This window comes from Rana temporaria, chromosome 11, assembly GCF_905171775.1.
Source record: "Rana temporaria chromosome 11, aRanTem1.1, whole genome shotgun sequence".
Taxonomy (NCBI): domain Eukaryota; kingdom Metazoa; phylum Chordata; class Amphibia; order Anura; family Ranidae; genus Rana; species Rana temporaria.
Genome location: NC_053499.1, coordinates 32,918,789 through 32,941,585, shown reverse-complemented (window position 1 = coordinate 32,941,585; position 22,797 = coordinate 32,918,789). Strand labels below are relative to the sequence as shown.

General features: G+C 46.1%; 1 protein-coding gene across 2 annotated transcripts; it reads left to right on the top strand.

Moving 5' to 3' along the window:
- Positions 1 to 786: 786 nt before the first annotated feature.
- On the top strand, positions 787 to 13,617 carry LOC120917207 (ADP ribosylation factor like GTPase 14 effector protein). Of its 2 annotated transcripts, none has more exons than XM_040328337.1 (3): positions 787 to 894; positions 6,579 to 6,697; positions 13,220 to 13,617. In XM_040328337.1, exons 1-3 carry the CDS (start codon positions 829 to 831, stop codon positions 13,443 to 13,445), a joined length of 411 nt encoding a protein of 136 aa, XP_040184271.1. In that variant the 5' UTR covers positions 787 to 828; the 3' UTR covers positions 13,446 to 13,617. The 2 variants fall into 2 exon arrangements, with proteins under 2 accessions (XP_040184271.1, XP_040184270.1); XM_040328336.1 differs by having other exon boundaries at positions 6,579 to 6,706.
- Positions 13,618 to 22,797: the final 9,180 nt, after the last annotated feature.

Below are 22,797 nucleotides of genomic sequence, written 5' to 3'. Positions count from 1 at the left end.
TGGCCGATTCACAAACGTACGCGCACCCGGCGGTCGTGTTTTACGTTGTTTGCGTTCGTCGCTTTCGTCGTAAGGCTGCTCCTGCTATTAGGAGGCGCAGCCAATGGTAAGTATGGACGTCGTTCCCGCGTCGCGTTTTTCGAAATTTAAGTTGTTTGCGTAAGTGGATCGTGAATGGCGCTGGACTCCATTTACGTTCACGTCGAAGCAAATGACGTCCTTGCGACGTCATTTACCGCAATGCACGTCGGGAAATTTTCCCGACGGAGCATGCGCAGTACGTTCGGCGCGGGAACGCGCCTAATTTAAATGATCCACGCCCCCTACGGGATCATTTAAATTACGCGCGCTTACGCCGGCCCCTTTTACGATACGCCGCCGCAAATTACGGAGCAAATGCTTCGTGAATGAAGCGTAGCAACAGTAATTTACGGAGGCGTAGCGTAAAAACGATACGCTGCGCCGCCGTATCAGTGCGCGCCCCTACCTGAATCTGGGCCACAGATGGTAATAAAACCCTGGCAGGGGTTCTAATCACTCTCCACTATGAAAACCAGAAAAAAATGCCTTTAGTTCTCCTTTATTTATGAGTCACATTCTTATTAGGAAGTTGTGTTGTTTATGAAAAGTTCTATACAGTATTTTGTACATGAGCCGCACACACACCACTGTTTACATGGCACACTGACAGCCCATTTGTCAGGGAATCACCATAGAAACTCCAAGCAGCACCATAGACAGCGCCAACATTCCAAACCTCCCGCCTATCTGTCCTTCTGTGCGTCTCTATGGTGAGATGACGCCTTATAGGGGGCGGGGCGCCTGTGGATGGCGGCGGCGCGGGACGGCGCTGGGAGTAACGCGGGAATGCCGAGCAAGAGGTCCCAGGCGAAAGTGAGTGAGGAGAAGGAACGGGGTGATGTGGGGGGCACCGGCCGTGACAGAACACCGGAGGGTGCACGGTGTATGCGGTAGGGGGAGTTCACCGTGACAGGAAGAGTTGTGTTGGAGATAACAGAGCAATACAAGGCTGGGCAGACAGTACTAGGTGATTGTGGAGGGCCCGAGGGAGTCGGACACACAATCAACGTTTATGAAAAAATCTATAATATGAGGACCTACCTAATGTGTCCTATCAGAGAGGAGCCTCTTCTACTTGAGTCTCAAACTGGAGGCCCTCCTGATGTGAAACTACAAATCCCATGAGGCATTGCAAGGCTGACCGCTACAAGCATGACTGCCACAGCCAGAGGCATGATGGGACTTGTAGTTCCGCACCAGCTAGTGGGCCACAGATTGAGACCTCTGATACTACACGGGGGCTGGAAGGTGACCACACAGAATACAATCTCTAATATCAGTAATACAGGGGCCTCCCTGATTGGGTACAGATGGGATGGATTCTTCTGATTGGTCCTATGCTTTTGAGCTCTCTCATGTGTCAGTCTCTACTGCATGAAGCCTCATCACCATCTACCTCTCTGAATTCTGACCTGTGATTGGATCGTGCTCCTGGCGCTACTGACCGGCGGTGAGGACGAGATGCATCCCCCTCCTCACCGCATGTTGTAGCCAACAAACCTGTCAGAGCCCAGTGTATTACACATGCTTGCTGAGGCATGTGTAGCACTTCCCATTGGCTTGAATGTGTAGTGTTGGGTCTATACGAGTCGGATCAACTTTGGCACAGGAAAGCATCGCAGCGCAGCATGTAACACCCCCATCTGTTGCCTATTGCAGCTTAACCAGCTGCTGACCAGCCCATAGCAGATTTATGGCTGAGCAGGGTTATATGTATGTATGTGTGTGTGTGTGTGTGTGTGTGTGTGTGTGTGATATACCGTATTTATCGCGGTATAACGCGCACCCCTAAAGTTGCCCCCAATCCTGTGGAAAAAAAGTTTTTTTTTTTTTTTTTGTACTTGCAGTTTTGGTGTCTTGCGCGGCGTCCATCGGCGGCCTCGTCGGGTCCGGCGTTTGTCTGCGGCTTCAGGTGTCCTCTTGGTCGGGTCCGGCGTCCTTCTGTGGCTTCGGGTGTCCTCTTGGTCGGGTCCGGCGTCCTTCTGTGGCTTCGGGTGTCCTCTTGGTCGGGTCCGGCGTCCTTCTGCGGCTTCGGGTGTCCTCTTGGTCGGGTCCGGCGTCCTTCTTCTGCGGCTTCGGGTGTCCTCTTGGTCGGGTCCGGCGTCCTTCTGCGGCTTCGGGTGTCCTCTTGGTCGGGTCCGGCGTCCTTCTGTGGCTTCGGGTGTCCTCTTGGTCGGGTCCGGCGTCCTTCTGTGGCTTCGGGTGTCCTCTTGGTCGGGTCCGGCGTCCTTCTGTGGCTTCGGGTGTCCTCTTGGTCGGGTCCGGCGTCCTTCTGCGGCTTCGGGTGTCCTCTTGGTCGGGTCCGGCGTCCTTCTGCGGCTTCGGGTGTCCTCTTGGTCGGGTCCGGCGTCCTTCTGCGGCTTCGGGTGTCCTCTTGGTCGGGTCCGGCGTCCTTCTGCGGCTTCGGGTGTCCTCTTGGTCGGGTCCGGCGTCCTTCTGCGGCTTCGGGTGTCCTCTTGGTCGGGTCCGGCGTCCTTCTGCGGCTTCGGGTGTCCTCTTGGTCGGGTCCGGCGTCCTTCTGCGGCTTCGGGTGTCCTCTTCGTCGGGTCCGGCGTCCTTCTGTGGCTTCGGGTGTCCTCTTCGTCGGGTCCGGCGTCCTTCTGCGGCGTCCTCCCCGTTCGTTTCCCGCGCCGAGTTTGAATGCTGCGCCGACATATACAGAGCGCAGTACACTCGTGTATTGTCGGCAATGCTCGGCTACCCGCGCTGACGTCCAGGACGTGAGCGCGGAAGGAGCCGAGACTGCCCGACTATACCCGAGTGTACTACGCTCGGTATATGTCGGCGCGGTTATCGGCGTATACTGCGCACCCACGATTTTGCCCTGATTTTCAGGGCAAAAAATGCGCGGTATACGCCGATAAATACGATATAGATAGATGGATGGATATCTCTCTGCATTTCCAGGTATTGGCACAAGTGCGCAGCGCCGACGGCTCAATCCCACTGTCATTATACACAGCGGGACCTGTTGTCCGCCAGCACCCGCTGATCGTTCTGTACACAGGCAGGATGGCGATCGGCCTATGTAAACAAGGAAAATTGCTGTTCTGTCAATAGGGAAGGCATGGATCCTGTAAAGCAGGGACATGTATCCATGCCTTCCCCCTAGTAAAAGCACCTCCCACGCTGCAGTAAAACACTGGCTGGGTACACATTTATCCCTTTGATTACCCCTCATGTTAACTAGAGCTGCATGATTAATTGTTTAAAAAAAAAATGCGATCTATATTCAACCCCCCTCTCAATCTTAAAGGAGTTCCACTTTTTTTTTTTCCCCAAAAATCTTAAAATACATTTAAAAAAAAAAAAATACTCATCTGAAAGGGCGGTTGCAATGCAGAAGTGGCTCTTCTGCCTCGTCCTCCTTCGCGGTGTCTTCTGGTGAATGAGCCGCAGTTCTGGGAACTGTGTGTATCCCAGGAGGCAACCGCCCATTCACATGCGCAGTAGGAAACGTGCAGTGAAGCCGTAAGGATGGAAGCTACAGAACCGAGCGATTGCCGTCGTGGGACTGACATCGCAGGTGACTAGGACAGGTAAGTGTCCTTATTAAAAGTCAGCAGCTAAAGTGTTAGTAGCTGCTGACTTAAAGCGGAGGTTCACCCTTTAAAACATTTTTTGACATTACACAAAGTCCTACCGACACAATGCTGTTTTTTTGTCAGCACATACCTCTTAATCCCGATTTTTACCTCACGGCGATCCCGCGGGAGTGGGCGTTCCCAAGCACTGCCTGTGATTGACAGGCTTCCGAGCGGCGCATACTGCGCGTCACAGGTTGCCGACAGAACCCGAACGTCGGTGCGGCTCTATACGGCGCCTGCGCACCGACGTTCGGGTTCTGTCGGCAACCTGTGACGCGCAGTATGCGCCGCTCGGAAGCCTGTCAATCACAGGCAGTGCTTGGGAACGCCCACTCCCGCGGGATCGCCGTGAGGTGAAAATCGGGATTAAGAGGTATGTGCTGACAAAAAAAAAAAAAACACCGGCATTGTGTCGGTAGGATGGCGCGACTTTGTGTAATGTCAAAAAATGTTTTAAAGGGTGAACCTCCGCTTTAAAGAGGGATTCTACCCGCATTTTTTTATTTTTTTATTTTTTTTTTTAACAGGCATTTCCCTGATTTAATGTAAACAGTGCAGCGCCAGAGCTGTCAAATAAAAAAAGTGTGTCTCTGTTTCTCATTTTTTGCTAAATGAAATGATTGAAAATATGCCGCACAGATTAGTGTCACTGACTGGCATCGCTCCTGAGGCTGCACTGATGATCAGGGCACTGACTAACTGTACAGTTCTCCCCTGCGAGAACATGCTGCTGATTGGCTCTCCTCACACTGTCAGTGTAAGGAGAGCCGATAAACTGCACTTCCGTGTTTACATGTGACCAGCTGTGATTGGGCACAGGCTGTCACATGGGTGAAGAGCCTAAAGCCCCGTACACACGATCCGAAAATCGTACGAAAAATGCCGCTTTTTGAAACGATCGTACGATAATAGGGTCGTTAGTACAGAGCTTCTGAGAGCCGATCAGGACAGTTCATCCGATTTTATTCTATCGGACATTCACTGAATTTTTTTTGTACGATGCCAGATCGTAAGATTTTCGTTTAATCAGTACAGCTGTCGTTCGAAAATGCAATACAACACATGACATCACTTCCGATTTTTTTTTTTTTTTTTTTTTGTGCCGTACGAGAATTTTCGTGACTTTAGTAAACTTGTGAGATTAGCATACAAAAAAAATGGATGATCATTCGTCCGATAATCGGTTCGTGTGTACTGGGCATTAGTAGGGGTGTAACGGATCGTCACCGATCCGTGATCCGAACGGGCCACCCCGTTCGGATCGGCACACCCCGCGATCCGCGGAGCGCTCCGGAGCCTAGGCAAGTCCCCGGCTTCGGCCTAGCTCCGGAGCGATCTTGCTCCACCCAGTCTGCTTGCCAGAGCCCAGCGTGACACGCCTCCCCGGGGAGGCGTGTCACGCTGTGCACTGGGCTCTGGCAAGCCGACATGGAGAGGGAATAGTAGCAGAGAAGCACTAGTGTGAGAGGAGGAGGGGGGGGGGGGGGAGAGCACATTTCACGGGTGGATTAAAGAGGAAGCAGGTGAGGCTGTTTGGGACTTGTTAAAAGTACAATCTTGATGTTTTTACAGCTCTATATATATATATATATATATATATATATATATATATATATATATATATATATATATGAGAGCTGTAAAAACATCAAGATTGTACTTTTAACAAGTCCATAACAGCCTCACCTGCTTCCTCTTTAATCCACCCGTGAAATGTGTGTGTGTGTGTGTGTGTTATATATATATATATATATATATATATATATATATATATATATATATATATATATATATATATATATATACACACACTTATTTTTTTTTTTTATTTTTTTTTTTTGCACTGATCCGAAAATGATCTGATCCGAGGATCGATCCGATCCGTGAGTTTTTTGATCCGTTACACCCCTAGGCATTAGTCATCTGCTCTTTACCGAGAGCTGCCAAAAGATCAACTCATCTGGTTGGTTTCTGAAGATGTTGGAATTTTAAAGAATATAGCAAGCTGAAGACAGCAGATATGCATGTAAAACTTTTGTGGGAGGATTTGTTTCATCTCTGTGTATCGTCTGAGGCTGTTCCCTTCAATTGGTATGGTGTTCGTTTTTATAAAGCAGTGAAATATATTCACTGCTTCATTTTCTGGCATTCACTGAAGCGATCTTTCTCCTCTGGATGGCAGTTTATGAAGCAGAGTAGATCGCTCCACCCTACTTTACGAGACTACAGTACCAGAAATTCACACACACGACAGGGGGACATGGTTACTGTCTTTTGGGGGGGGGGGGGGGGTCTGAATGATGTAGAAAGAAGTTTAAAATATTCCTCGGACCCCCCCCCCCCCCCCCCACTTCACTCCCCAATTCTCCACCTCTGAGCTGGGGAAATGCTGAGATCGCAGTTTCATAAACTGCCCGTTACTGTGTGTCAGTGAGGATTCTCTGTGTGCGGAGATCATCGGCGGTTCAAACACTTCTCCCCTGATTATCTCTGTTTCATAAACTGTTTATGGACTGATCAGTGGAGATCCTTGGGATCACTGCTTCATAAACGGACACCTATATGTGAGGGTTTACATCCACTCTAATGCAGACCTCCACAGCGGCACATTTTTGCCTCCCTCAGTGTCCTTACATCTGTCTTAATGAAGTCGGGTATCCAATTGCAGAGCAAGGAGGACAAGAGGCTAAAGACTGGTCTTGCAGCGCAAAGGATCAGATAAATAAAAATGCCTTTTTCTGTCTCCTTCACCTAAACCATCACTTGACCTTTGCAGAGTGCTGGGGCAGCCCCATTGCAAGGGAGGATTTTGACTTTCCCCAAAGTTCAGCTTTAATTTGTTTTTATTGTCCAAACCAGAATTTGTTTGTTCACATTTGCCTATATTTATTTTTTATTTTTTTTATTCAGGGGCGATCAGCCAAAACTTTGAAAGCGTTGCAGTTTTCCAACCCAGGACGACAGACGGATTTCACCCCAGAAACTAGTGCGCGAGAGAAGAGGCGGCTGACCAAGTCCACACCCACAGGGTCAGAAAGGTTTGAGCTCCATATATCCTCTTTTGTCCAGTGTGGCTCTCATTATGTGAGCATTGTTACTGGGGAAAATCGTAACGATGTCCGGGAGGCAGAAGGTCGTTTCCACTGCACACATTGGCTTAATCCTTATTCACTGCTGTATCTGTTATCAGAGCTGGTTGTGTCCCCCATGCTGCCAACATACCTCATTCTCTCTGCCAGCTAAGGCAGATGCAACCCCCCCCCCCCCCCCAATTTAGATGGGTTTTACATTCCCATCTATGGTAATGCCAAACCAATTTAAAGCAGGTCAAATGCACCTGTGTGAATGATCTTAAATTGATGTCAAACAAATGCCCCTGACACATGCCCTTAGTCAGTCAAGTCTTGAGGCACACATTTCCATTTTACTTTTGGTCATGACAATCAAATGTGTACTTTGTCAGTTTTCCATTGTGTTTTTTATTTCAATTGACATTAAGGCCCCTTTCACACAGGGGCAGGAGGTGCGGTGGCAGTATAGCGCCGTTATCTATACCGTCAGAATTGCGGCAGTATTCGACCGCTGGCGGTGCAGTTTTAACCCCTGCTAGCGGCTGAAAAAGGGGGGTTAATACCGCCCGCAATGCGCCTCTGCAGAGGAGCTTTGCGGTTGGTATGGCTGCGGTGTCCCATTGTTTTCAATGGGGAGGAGCGGTAAACACACGGCTCCTCTCACCGCTCCAAAGATGCTGCTGGCAGGACTTTTGGAGCGGTCCCGCCAGCACATCGCCTTAGTGTGAAAGCCCACGGGCTTTCACACTGAGACTGCAGGGCAGGAGTTTTTCAGACACTATTTTTAGCGCTAAACCGCCTGAGAAACTCCTTAGTCTAAAAGGGGTCATGCACCTTTCTAATTTGAGCCTGGAATGTTGTAAAAGGTTAAAGTAAAACCTTGGTTTGAGAGCATTTTGAAAGATAAGCAATATGTTTTAATACATTTTGCCTTGATATACAAGCGATGTCTTGATATAAGAGTAGCGTCATGTCACAATGAGTATATAATAGAAGAGAGGAGCCTCTAAGTGTAGCAATATGGTTACATTTAATGAAGGTAAAACATTTAGCAACTTATTGCTACACTTAGAGGTGCCTCTCTTCTTTTATACCCTGTTAAAAAAAAAAAAAAAAAATTGCTTTGGATTACAAGCATGTTTCTAGAACAAATTATGCTTGCGAACCAAGGTTTTACTGTATTTGGTTTACCTTAAGTATTCATTTATTCCACTAGATGGCAGTACAACACAAAGTAAGGTGTTGAATAGAATAGAGCTCAGAGCAGACGTTCTAAACGGTTTTAACAAGGAAGAACCACATGTAATGGCTTCCAGGAGATGGTCAGTGAGAAGACTCCCTCCCCAATAGATGAGTAAAAATATCAATTTTATGTGAAAATCAAAATTAGCTTGAGGAAAGGTGATTTGGAGAGTTGTTAAAGTAGAAGTTTAGTCTAAACCTACTCTCTGCCACATACTAAGTAGGGGTGTAACGGATCAAAAAACTCACGGATCGGATCGATCCTCGGATCAGGAGTCACGGATCGGATCATTTTCGGATCAGTGCAAAAAAAAAAAAATGTGTGTGTGTGTAATGTATGTATGTATATGTGTGTGTGTGTGTGTGTGTGTATGTATATATATGTATGTGTATATATATATATATATCTGTAAAAACATCAAGATTGTACTTTTAACAAGTCCCAAACAGCCTCACCTGCTTCCTCTTTAATCCACCCGTGAAATGTGCTCCCCCCCCCCCCTCCTCCTCTCACACTAGTGCTTCTCTGCTACTATTCCCTCTCCATGTTGGCTTGCCAGAGCCCAGTGCACAGCGTGACACGCCTCCCCGGGGAGGCGGGGAGGCGTGTCACGCTGGGCTCTGGCAAGCAGACTGGGTGGAGCAAGATCGCTCCGGAGCTAGGCCGAAACCGGGGACTTTCCTAGGCCTAGGCTCCGGAGCGCTCCGCGGATCGCGGGGTGTGCCGATCCGAACGGGGTGGCCCGTTCGGATCACGGATCGGTGACGATCCGTTACACCCCTAATACTAAGCCTTAACTATATAGCCCTGTAAAGAAAGACAATCTATACTTGCCTGTTCTGCGTCTGGTCCAATGCTGGGCTGTCAGTGGCAGCTTCAGTGTGTATGGGAGTTTTTCGGAGAGGCAGCTGACAACAAAAGCCCCATAGCAATTCTATGGGTGACGTTTCATCCCATGCATTTCACAGCTGTTGTCTCTCTCCTGCACATGGCATCCACCACTGGAGACCGGACAGAAGAGGCTGCAGAACAGAGGTGTGTGTGTGTGTGTGTGTTCTTCTTTCTTTACAGAGCTAGATAGATTAGGCTTACAATGTGGCAGAGTACATTTTAACTAAACTTCCACTTAAAATTCTTGGTTCACCTTTTCTGAGCATGTTTTACAGTGGGGAAAATTAATTACTTGATCTCCTGCAGATTTTGTAAGTTTTCCCACTTACAAAGAAATGAAGGGTCTATAATTTTTTATCATAGCTAATAGAAGAAAAGAGGGTTGGGACTTTAATAGTGTAAAGTAAAACAGAAGGCTCTTCTAAGTGCAGTAATAAGTATTTATTCATAAAAAGAAGTTAACACCTTACAATGTAGTAGATCAAATGAGAATCTCAGTCAGCGTAATGGGCATCCTGTAGAGTCCTTCACCTCTGGGGGGGGGGCTGGCCCACAGCTGTGACAGGGGAGAGAGAGAAGTGAAGGAAGCAAGATAGCCTCACTTCTCCTTTCACAAAAATTTGTACAATGCCAGATCATGCGATTTTTCGTTTAATCGGTACAGCTGTCATTTGAAAATGCATTACAACAAATGACATCACTTCTGGATTTTTATTCTGTCGTACGAGAATTTTTGTGCCTTCAGTAAACTCATCAGATTCAGACGGTCATTCGTCCAATAATCTCATCATGTGTACCAGGCATTACTTTAAAGGTGTAGAAGCCTCCCCTCAAAATGATCATTCCAACACAAACCTAGATTAAAAGTTTTATTGGTACAGAAATCATTTAATTGTATTGGGGCTATCTATCCCAATATCTCACAACCTATGCCCTCTCATTCCAAACCCCAATACCCCCTGATAAGTTGTGATTCCTCCCACTATGTGTTGCTATATCTGCTTAGTACATCCAAAAAACAGAAATCTGACATGGAGATGTGAAGATCACGTTATGGAGGATAATCGCAGTCCCGATGCGTTTTGCCTTATCGGCTTCTTTAAGACCCCTTTCACACTGGAGCATATTGCAGGCGCTATAGCGTTAAAAATGGCGCTTGCAATGCGCCCTTAAAATCTGTCCCCATTCACTCCAGTGTGAGAGCCTGAGGGGCTTTTACACTGGAGCGGTGCGCTAGCAAGACTGTAAAAAAGTCCTGCTAGCTGCATCTTTAGAGCGGAGAAGGAGCGGTGTGTTTACCGCTCCTCCTCCGCTGCTGCCCATTGAAATCAATGGCACAGCGTGGCTATACCGCCCGCAATGCGGCCAATAGCGGGGGGGGGGTAAATGCGTCCGAAATGCGCCGCAAATCCGCCCATAGCGTTAGCGGTGAAAATGGCGGTGTTTTACCCCCGATGCGGCACAGTGTGTAAGGGTTTGGAGGAATGCAGTAAGGAAGAGTAGAATGAGGTGTTTTCTTTTTTTTTTTACTTTAAATTCAGAAGTACTGGTACGAGGTGAGAGTGAGATTTCATATGCAGCCATACAGAGGGGGCGGTATATGCAGCTGTGGATGGCAATACATTGGACACATCAAGAGACTAAAGCCTTGTTCACACAATCAGTCAAAAGCGTCAGATTTTTGTTTGAAAGGCGTGTGCCTGGATTTTGTCTTGCATACAAATGGCACACAATTGTCGGCCAACAAACACGAGTGTAGAGATGTACTGCGTGGTTTTGGAGCTCTTTAGCGCCACCCTTTGGGCACCTTCTGCTAATGTGTTTGGTGAGCATTGATTCCGAGCATGCGTGTCTGTACTTTGGACTTTTGTCTGACGGACTTGTGTACACATGATTGGAAAATCTGACAACAGATCATTGTCCACGGAAAATTTTAAAGCCTGCCATCCAAGATTTATCCACGGAAAATCCGGCAACAATTGTCCGATGGAGATTTTTCGGCCAACAGGCACAACGCACAATTCCCGTCAGAAAATTCAATTGTGTGTACAAGGCTTAAGAGTATGCATCAAAGAGCATGTACAAAACATTGTGAAAGGATATGATAAACGTAGCGTATCCAAACACTTCGCTCAAGTGCATAATAGAGACCCTTGAAATTTTGGGGAATTGAGCTGTATAAGATATTGGCATGGTAGCCATAAAGTAAGAACACTAAGCCACTCGAATCAAGTGCATTTTCTTTATGGATTTTTTCACACCTCAAGGACTTAAAGGGGTTGTAAAGGTTCATTTTTTAATTTTCTAAATAGGTTCCTTTAAGCGAGTGCATTGTTGGTTCACTTACCTTTTCCTTCCATTTCACTTCTAAATTTATTTATTTCTTTGTCTGAATTTCTCACTTGTTTCCACCATCATCCGAACCGTGGTTAGTTAGCCAGAACAGCTTACTGAGGAGGAACAGGAAGAGCTAAATTCAAAGGGGGAAAAAAAAAACGTTTAGAAGGGAAATCGAAGGAAAAGGTAAATGAACTTATTTAGAAAAAAAAAAAGGAACCTTTACAACCCCTTTAAAGTGGCGTTCCACCCAAAAATTGAAGTTCCACTTTTTGGAATCCCCCGCCCCCCCTCCAGTGTCACATTTGGCACCTTTCAGGGGGGAGCAGATGCCTGTAATACAGTAGTGACCTACGCCACTTCCACCGCCTATTCTGTCCTCCCCTGCTGTCTTCTGGGAAACGCACAGGCCCGCCGCCGCATCCCCGCTACCGCCGACTGGGAACATTACAGCTTTCATTTCAATAGCTGTAATGATTTGCGCCGTGTATAGACACTCCCCCTTGCTCGGGTGAACTGTCCAATCCCGAGCGAGGGGGGGTGTCTATACGCAGCTCGGCGCGAATCATTACAGCTATTCAAATGAAAGCTGTGTAATGTTCCCCGCGCGTATTAACCAGTCGGTGGCAGGCGGGATGCAGGTAAGGGAGACATGGCTGGATATGGGGGGGGGGGGGGGGAGACATGGCTGCATTTGTGGGGGGGGAGACATGGCTGCATTTGTGGGGGGGGGGACATGGCTGCATTTGTGGGGGGGGGGACATGGCTGCATTTGTGGGGGGGGGGCATGGCTGCATTTGTGGGGGGACATTGCTGCATTTGGGGACACATTTAAAAAAAAAGTATCGGTACTTGTACTCAGTCCTAAAAAAGTGGTATCGGGACAACCCTAGATGTTTTACTGTATTCCACCTTGCTAACTGAGTATTTTATCGCTTTTTAGTTTTTATTCAATAAATACCTTTACTACACTATCTGGGCATTCCCCTTCTTTGCTCTGCATCCATTGTTTGACACTTCAATCTCAAGACTTTTTTTTTTTTTTTTTTCAGACTTCCTATCTGTCACATTTTCACCTCACTATCCAGTGTCATGTTTCTGCATAAATACTGATTGATTTATCATCCGCCTTTTTGTTATATATGTCATTTGTTTTGTGATGTAAATCATTTATTTACCTTTTTATTGTGAGGAATTCGTTAAATAAAGATTTTGCATCTGCACATTTGGTCTGCACTGCCACCTTGTGCACATCTCTAGTATTGTTTTCAGCATTATCTTGTGATGCATTGTTTACACTACAGTTCAACAGCGTAGCATCATTTATTATACACTTGCCGGTTAGATCACGGGTGCTCAACCTGTGGCCCTCCAGCTGTTGCAGAACTACAAGTCCATCATGCCTCTGCCTTTGGGAGTTATGCTTGTACCTATCAGACTTGCAATACCTCATGGGACTTGTAGTTCTGCAACAGCTGGAGGGCCACAGGTTGAGCACCCATGGGTTAGAATCATCTATCGGTGTTTTACAGTTTTTAATTATTTATTTTCACCTCCAGTGATAGCGTGGGAGTATTCCTTTTACTAGTTATGCAAATAGTTTAGTTATTCCATCCACTTTCAATACTGGAGAAATGATTATGAGGGCCAATTTCCTCAACAGGGACACGCAATAAAAACCAGAGGTTCATACCCTCCCATTACTTTTTCCAAACCACTTTTAAAGCCCCTGTCAAATTTGTGTGGCTTGGGACTGCAAAGTCGCATGACAAGTCGTACCCCATGATTTCCAATAAGTATCGTTTTATATCTGTGCGACTTTCAAAGTAGTCCCTGCACTATTTTGGTCTGACTTTGATGCGACATGAGGTTCATAGACCTCAGATTACACAGCCATTGCTTCAAGTTGCATGACTTTCAGGTTGTACAACATTGTATTATGTATAGATGTATTGGTTTACCAGACAATACACTGTTTACATCTGACATGTGCTTCTTTTATGTTGCAGACAATCGGCCTCATCAAAGAACAAAGTTTACGACAGCAGAGGTATCCTCATAACCAGTGGAATGGATCTGTGCGATTGCCTGGATGAAGACTGCATGGGCTGTTTCTATGCCTGCAGAAAGTGCGGCTCTAACAAGTGCGGTGTGGAATGCAGGTGTGATCGCAAGTGGGCTTACGAGCAAATTGAAGTAGAAGGAGGGGAAGTTATCCGTAATAAACATGCTTGAACTGGGTGTGAGAAATGGAACATTGCTGCCTATTTACAGGTATAAGACTGTAGTCTGTGTTCAGTGAAGATTTTTAAAGGAGCAGAGCTGACTTCTCTGCTGAAGACTGTTTAAAAAGCCTCAGGCTTCCATTAATTCTTCTCTCCCCCCCCCTTTTTTTTTTTTTTTTTTATTGACTAAGCCGTTTTAATTGAATTTTATGTTCGGTTATAGCTGGGAAATTGTAAAGCTCGAGTTTTTGTTTACCTTTTCCCCCCCTCTGCTTCCCTGGCAGCCGGCGCTCTCTTCCCTTCAGTGTTTCAGGTTGTTGGTGGACCCTTGACATCCTCTCTAGGGATAAGAAATATCCCATTCATTTCAATAGTCCCTGTTCACATCTGAGCGTTCTGTTGCCTGAAGCTCAAAGTACATGAGCTTCTTTTTAGGCAGATTACGGGTGGGTTTTCTGCTTTTTACATCGGTGACCTGTACAAAATCATGTGACTTTCTGCCTGAAAAGATACATTCAGGTGTGGATGCAGCCTTGCAATACAAGACTGCTGGTTCTTCATTGTACATGACATCAGAGTGCGACCAACGGACGGATCGCCGAAGAGTAGCCGCTTCAGGCATCTGGTCACACGGAGAGAAAAGTTTGTGGCAGCGAGGTATAAGGTCAATAAAACTTCTTCTCCCTCTTTTTAAAAGCCAACGCTAAGCGAGTGGATGAATTTTTGGGGTTTTTAATTCTACTACTTTTTTTATGTTCTTGCCCATCTTACTCTAATATCAGCCACTTCTGGTTTTGAGAAATATTAATTGATTTCATATGATTAACATGAATTATATTTTTTGGTATTTTCCAAATAAATTTTGTTCCGTAGGGGAAAAAAATTGTAAGTATTTTTTGTTTGGAATATGTGTGTGTGTGTGTGTGTGTGTGTGTGTGTGATATTATTGCTGGCTTCTATCGTGGAATAAAAATGAGTGGCCACTGTCCCCAACTATAACTGGTCTATTGCAGCAAGGAGCACTGGAAGGATGACGTATGTCAAACAAATGCAAAGATTTCCAAGCTCCAACGTGCCAACCAGCCAGGGATCAACCAAATTGACCTAATGATATGTGTTAACAGGGATTTAGTCTGCACACACTTGCAAATGCATGTATAAGCTACAAGTACCCTGTTTTCTGTAGGCTCTACGATGGGAGCACATGCATTTTAATGGATAGGTGAGGACAGGTGGACCTGGAAGGAGCCCATCTCTCTTTAAAGGTACAGGGCACACGGAACACCCAGCACATAGCACTATGTCGGTGCATTGCCTAGCCCAATTAACCAAAATACAAACAAGTGGCCATTGCCCCCACCTATAACTGGTCTATTGCATCAAGGAGCACTGGAAGGGTGACGCATGGCAAACAAATACAAAGACGTTTCCAAGCTCCAACGTACCAGCCAGCGACCACCCAAATTGACCTAACAATATGTGTTCAGAACAGGGGTTTAGTCTGCACACATTTATGATGGATAACGGAAAAAAAATCTTCTTTAAAGCCCCTGTGGCCTTTTGTGTCTTTATTTTTTTATTGTCCTGTAACAGCAGTCATCTTAAACAGTCTAATGTAATGTGCATCCGGTCTATCACCATCTACTGAAACATGCCCCTAGTCTCCATTAAGTTCCACAGTGTGTCCACTGCCCCTGCCTGGCCATGTCATGTTGCAGTATTTAAAATGTGCGGTGATCTCTCGCGCTACTGTGAGTAGATTGTGATTTTCACCCATTTGACCATTCACTAAGCAGAAATATCTATAAAATGTTCACATATAGTAAAAATGGTGATATCACGCTCAATGAAAGTAATCGCATGCAAGGTATAAACATCGTAAATAAAAAGCGTAAAACTGGAAACTTAGATTGGAATATACACTAAAAGGTGTATATAGGTGATGCAAAAAATAACACAACCATAAATAAATATATGGATAAACAGTGGTCCGTCAATGTGCACGTGAAATAGGATCACTAAAGTGCAAATGAAGTCCACCTAAAGGTGCTAGTGCTGCATGAATGACTATCTCAAAGACCAAATATTCCAATAATGGTAGCCTTGGAATTAGTCCATGAAAGATGATATAAAAAAAAGGTGTGGTAAAATAAATAAAAGCAGAATCCTCCTGCTGGTTTCCCAGAACTCTCACCTCCTTTATAATGGTGATGAGCATAACCTGAATTTCATATACGTCAGGCTCGTGCTCTATTATCTCCCATTCTCATCCAGATCTGTGTGCAAATAGGACTCCAGCTGGTGGGTCTCTCCTGGCTGCGGGCTATGTCTATCTCTGTTGCTGTAGAACAAACCTCAAAGCCACAACCATGGGGGAAAGAGAGAAAGAAGGCCTCCGCTTGTGCAATACCATTAAAACAGGATATATTAAAGCTAAAAGGTGGTCTCTTACATGGGAATAAAAAAGTGCAAGCCAAACAATGAAAAACGGCGTGCAGGGCAGGGCGCCTTCTCACATAGATTCCGGTGACTTCCGGTTTGCGTCAGCCTCATGTGGCCTACATCGTTGCGTCACGCTCCTCGTGACTTCATCAGGGGAACCTGATTGGTTGTTGAGGCTATGTTTATATAGTAAGCTGGCCGGAAGTCACGTATCCGCCATTTTCTTGTAGTCCGCTCTTAGACCATTGGAGCCACCATTTTGTGGTGGTCCAAATCACCGCCGCCATTTTCTTGAAGTCTAGGTGAGAATATGTATAATTGAACTAAAACCACAAATGTATAATATACATACCGTATTTATCGCTGTATACCGCGCACTTTTTTGCCCGCAAAATCAGGGCAAAATCATGGGTGAGCGATATACGCCGATACTCGCTTCCCGCGCTGTGTTTGAATGCCGAGCGCAGTACACTCGGCCAGGCTCGGCTCCCCTTGCGGTTATGCGAGAGGACCCGAGTGTACTGCGCTCGGTATATGGCGGCGGGATCGGCTCAGAGACAGCGCGGGAGAAGCGGGATGACGCCACGAAGGCCGCAGACGGATGCCGGACCGAACAAGGCCGCCGGGCAAGACCTTGAAACTGTAAGTAATAAAAAAAATACATTTCCAGGAATTTCACGTCTAGATTAGGGGTGCGTGCTATACGCCAATAAATACCGTACATTGTGTATTAATATATAGAAGCCGTTCAGTGGCCCAAATATATCACACAGCGTCTCTGGCCTGATTAGAAAAGAAATTGCTTAAATTAAAATAAGTTAAAAATATATGTTTTATACCTTGAATGTGATTACTTTCATTGAGCGTGATATCACCATCTTTATCATGTTGCAGTATTTGCAGTCTGATGGCTTTCTGGGGAGCATTTTATGTCCTCAAGAAATGCAGTAAATCAGGTTGATTGTGGGGTTTTTTGTGTGTGTGTGTGTGTGTGTGTGTGTGTGGGGGGGGGGGGTTAGTTTTTTTTTTGTTCTTTTCTCAAATGAAAGCAACAAAATAGTTGTAATTTAAAAACCACCAAAAGAAAGCTATGGCCATCTCTCCACACAATTTTTATTTTTTGCAGTGTTTTGCGCGACCATGGGGGTTATTTACTAAAGGCAAACCCACTTTGCACTGCAAGTGCACTTGGAAGTGCGGTCGCTGTAGATTCGAGAGGAACATGCAAGGAAAATAAACAGCATTTTAGCTTGTACATGATTGGATAATCAGCAGAGCTTCGCCCTCATTTCAGATCTACCCCTCGGCTTTAAAGCGACTGCACTTCCACGAGAACTAGTAGTGTAAAGTGAATTTGTCTTTTGTAAATGACCCCCCATGTAATTGTCAGTCAAATTATTACAACACTGAAAATTAGCCTGGTGATGGTACTCGGTTGGTTTCTTTACATATTTCTCCATGTTTTGTCTTTTTACAATACCTCTTGATCTAGCCTTAAATCCAGTGAATTCCTGATACTATCTCCCAAGCAGTGTTGCCAGCCCTGCTTTCGTTCTCCTGGACTATGAATCACCTCTGCCTTATGTTGGGTTCAGTAAAGGGGAGCTGGGTGCAGCAAAGGCATGGTGTTGGCAATAACAGAATGCTAAGAGCCAACTGCCTTACTGGCAGGATCACCAGGTATTTTTCTGTACTTGCAGGTCTTTAAGGTGACAAAACATGGGGAGATGTAAGTCTTTATTGCTGAGATGTACTGTGTATGTAGATAGGTATGTCTGTAAATGTATTTTATTGGGATCTTATGTGATAGACCAACACAAAGTGGCACATAATTGGAATTTAATCGAATGGAAGGAAAAATGATTAATGGTTTTCAGAATTGTTTACAAATATCTGAAAAGTGTGGCATGCATTTGTATTCAGCCCCCTTTTTACTCTGATACCCCTAACTCAGGCATGTCCAAAGTCTGGCCCACGGGCCAAATGTGGCCCCCCTGGGGATTTGGATATATGATAGGTTTGTGGCCTCCCGGGCAACAAAAGATATATAACGTATTTATCGGCGCTGCCTTGGAGGGGACAGGGCGAGCACCGTCAGATTACATGAAGATAATCTCCTGATTACTCAGCAGATCTGTATTGGAAGTCGGTCTCCTGGGATGCCATTGGACAACTGTTCTGTCTATCATAGGAGGCGGGACTTTGTATTAAAGAGGCCACAGAGTAAACAAGAGATTCTCCTGTTTGTAATCTGTCGGCACTCGTCCCGCCCCCCTCCCTCTGCCCCCCCCCCCCCCCGAGGCTGCAGATGGGCATCGATCAAGCTGCATTCATGGCACATGTGAGGCTGCATTCATGGCAATGGTAAGCCTGTGCCTGTTATACGCCAATAAATACGGTATATCCAAATAACACGCCCAAGCTCATCCTTAGTCCTGAGCAGCGCTCTGGGATTCGTTGAGGCCACAAAAAAAATATATACAGTATATCCAAATAACACGCCAAGCTCATCTCTTCACCACACACAGCCACAAAGGGAAGAGAATTCTTGTTTGGCAGTGTATTAGTTGCTCGGACGAACACACTTAGACTGAATTGTAATGGTTCAAAGAATGTCAGGCAAAATGGTCGGCCCTCACGCATGTATACTTCATCAAATCTGGCTCTCTTTGAAAAAAGTTTGGACACCCCTGCCCTAACTAAAAAGTATTGGAACTAAATGCCCTCAGAAGTCACCTAATTTAGTAAATGGAAACCACTTGTGTGTAATTTAATCTCGGAGGTTTGTTAGAGAACCTTAGTGAACAAACCGCATCACAAAGGCCAAAGAACACACCAGACAAGTCAGAGATAAAGTTGTGGAGAAGTTAAAAGCAGGGTTAGGTTATAAAATATCCCAGGCTTTGAACATCTCACAGAGCACTCATCAATCATCTGAAAATGGAAAGGGTATGGCACAACTGCAAACCTACCAAGACATGACCGTTCACCTAAACCGACAGGCCGGGAAAGGAGAGCATTAATCAGAGAAGCAGCCAAGAGTCCCATGGTAACTCTGGAGGAGTTGCAGATATCCACAGCTCAGGTGGGAGAATCTGTCCACAGGACAACTATTAGTCGTGCTCTCCACAAATCTGGCCTTTATGGAAGAGTGGTAAGAAGAAAGCCATAAGAAGTCCACTTTGCAGTTTGCAAGAAGCCATGTGCGGGACACAGCAAACATGTGGAAGAAGGTGCTCTGATCAGATAACACCAAAATGTGTTTATTTTTGGCCTAAAAGCAAAACTATGTGTGTGGCAGAAAACTAAGGCCCCTTTCAGACTGGGGCGGTATAGCAGTGCTATACCATCGGATTTGCAGCGGGATTTGGCCACTAGCGGTACGGTATTAACCCTGGCTAGCGGCTGATAAAGGGTTAATACCGCCCGCAATGCGCCTCTGCAGAGGCGAATTGCGGGCGGTATTGCCGCGGTTTCCCATTGTTTTAAATGGGAAGGAGCGGTATACATACCGCTCCAAAGATGCGGCTGACAGGATATTTTTTTTCTCTCCAGCCAGCGCATCACTGTAGGGGAGCGTGGCTTTCACATTGAGGTTGCTGGGCAGGAGTTTTTCAGGCGGTATAGCAGCGCTATTTTTAGCGCTGTGCCGCCTGAAAAACTCCTTAGTGTGAAAGGGGTCTAACGCTGCACCTCACCCTGAACACACCATCCTCACTGTGAGGCCAGAGAGAGTGAAGAAGTCAGAAGAGACCCCCAGAGCTGCCTAATAAATTACTTTAAAAACATTTGTATTTTTTTTTTTTTTATTATCGACACCCCCTCCCCATACTCAATCACATCGGATGAGCCCTTGCCCGCAGATGCCAACAACCAATGGCCAGGGTTGTCGGGAAGAGGCCCTTGTCCTAATCAACATGGGGATAAGGTGCTTTGAGGTGGGGTGGGGGCCACAGGGCTCCCCCCGACCCAAAGTACCCACCTCCCATGTTGAGGGCATGTGGCCTAGTATGGTTCAGGAGGTGGGCGTGTGACCTGGTACAGTCCCCACCCCCTTACCTGACCGGCCAGGCTGCGTGCTTGGATAAGGGTCTTTTATGGATTTTGGGGGGACCCCTACGCTGTTTTTTTGGCTGAAGGTCCTGGTATGCTCTTGGAGGGGAAACCCATGCTGGTTTTTTATTTAAAATTTGGCATGGAGTTCCTTACTAAAGATTCATACCAAACACAGTGCCTGGCATTGTCGGGGATCAAAGTCGGATCTCTGTTCATTGAAGACGATTCTTAAAGTGGGAGTTCACCCATAAATGCTGTTTTTGCTCTTTTACCGTTAGATGTATGCTCATTTAGTCTAGGGGAATCGACTAGTTGTTTTAAAATCTGAGCATTACTTACCGTTTTAGAGGGCGATCTTCCGGGTATGGGTCTTCGGGAGTGGGCGTTCCTTCTTGATTGACAGTCTTCCGACAGGCTTCCGACGGTCGCATCCATCGCGCCACGAGTAGCCGAAAGAAGCCGAACGTCGGTGCGGCTCTATACTGCGCCTGCGCACCGACGTTCGGCTACTTTCGGAAAATCGTGACGCGATGTATGCGACCTTCGGAAGCCTGTCGGAAGACTGTCAATCAAGAAGGAATGCCCAGTCCCGCAGCCCCTACCCGGAAGTGGCGGAGAAAATCGCCCTCTACAACGGGTAAGTAATGCTCAGATTTTAAAACAACTAGCCGATTCCCCTAGACTAAATGAGCATCCATCTAAGGGGAAAAACAGCATTTTACCGGCGAACCTCCGCTTTAACAATCATGCAGCTTTACTTCTTGGTAGAATACACATGTGATGATTATCGAACTTGTAGACCATTGACACTCCTCCAGCCCTCTAACTGAAAGAGCTCATAGTTTGATATAGACATATAGCTGGAGGAAGCGTCGACAGGAGCCTGGTAAAAGGTGGGCATAAGGAATGGTTGCTTATCATCGTTCACCTTTTACAGATTTTTTTATTTATTTATTTTCCCCAGTAAAAAAAAAAAAAGTTCATATAATTTTTTCCTGACGGAGCCTGGAAAGCATGACTGCACCCATTATCACTAGATCGTAAGTGCAATGTGGGCTCCTGCAGACTACTCCAGCTTTCATTCTGTAATTCTGTGTGGGCTTTCTGTTTGAAAGCCGGAATACTCATCCGTGGACTATAAGAGCGGTTACAGCGCTCTTTGAAACTACATGTCTGTATGCCGTGATGGAAGATGAATACATAGTAATCTTTGAATAAATAATGCAGCTGTGTTGGTGGAGCCCCACACAGCAGCGCTGTTTTTAAAATGTGACAGTGGGTGTGGGGAGAAGGATCCCTGTCCACTGTCGCAGGGGAGAGAGGTAGGAGGCAGGTGCTGGAACTTGTTTCGTGGTCCACCCTAAATACAGGTGTAACATGTTCCAAAGGTGAATTTAGCCTTTAACCGCTTAAGACCCGGACCATTATGCAGGTTTAGGACCTTTGCCCTTTTTCCGGTTCGGCACTGCGTCAGTGGTATTTGATCACCTCTGCGGTTTTTATTTTTTACGCTATAAACAAAAAAAGAGCGACGATTAAAAAAAAAATGCAATATTTTTTGCTATAATAAATATCCCCCAAAATTTTTTTTTTTTCCCTCCGTTTATGCCGATACGTATTCTTCTACACATTTTTAGTAATAAGCGTTTGATCGCTTTGTGCAACAGTTATAGCGTTTACAAAATAGGGGATAGTTTTATGGCATTTTTATAAATCATTTTTTTTTTTACTAGTAATGGCGGCGATCAGCGATCTTTTTTTTTTTTTTTTTCCATGACTGCACTGCGACATTATGGAGGACACTTTTGACACATTTTTGGGACCATTATCATTTTTACAGCGAAAAGTGCTATAAAAATGCACTGATTACTGTGAAAATGACAATGGCAGTGAAGGGGTAAACCACTAGGGGGCGCTAAAGGGGTTAAGTCTGTCCTATTGTGCGTTTCTTACTGTAGGGGGGCGTGGCTGGACGTATGATGTCACTGATCGTCCTTCCCTATAACAGGGAACAGACGATCAGTGTCACTGCCACACAGAAGAACAGGGAAGGTGTGTTTACACTCACCTCTCCCCATTCTTCAGCTCCTGTGACCTGATTGCGGGACACCGGCGGCAATCGGGTCCCGTGGTCACCGAGCTTCGGACCGGGTCACAAGCACGCCGGCGGCGCTCACGCGACCCATGGCTGGGTTCTTAAAGGGGACGTACATGTATGCCCTTGTGCCCAGTCGTGCCATTCTGTCGACGTATGTCCTTAAAGCGGTGGTTCACCCTGCAGAACAACTTTTAAGCATAAAATTCGGCATAGTAGCGCGAGCTACAGTATGCCCGTTTTAATTTTTTTATCCCCGTACTCACTGTGTAATTGTACATAGAAGATTCCGACTGCCCGCGGGGAACGGGCGTTCCTTTCAAGAGGGAGGGTGATTGACGGCCGGCTCAGGCTCCCCGAAGACAGCCGGAGTAGGTCTCGGCTCTTCACGGCGCCTGCGCACAGACTATGCGCAGGCGCCGTGAAGAGCCAAGCCTATTTTGGCTATTTCCGGAGAAGCGTGACGCGCCAGAGCCGGCCGTCAATCACCTTCCGTCTGGATTGTAACGCCCATTCCCCGCGGGCAGTAGGAATCTTCTATGTACGATTACACTGTGAGTACGGGGATAAAAAAATTAAGACAGGCATACTGTAGCTTGCGCTACTATGCCGAATTTTATGCTAGAAGAAATGTATTTATTTTTTTTATAGGGTGAACCCCCGCTTTAAGTGGTTAAGCCCCTTTCACACTTGTGCTACCTAAAAATTGTGCAATTTTGATGCGATTTAAAGCAATACCTGTGTAACTGAGGTCTGTGGACCTCAAGTC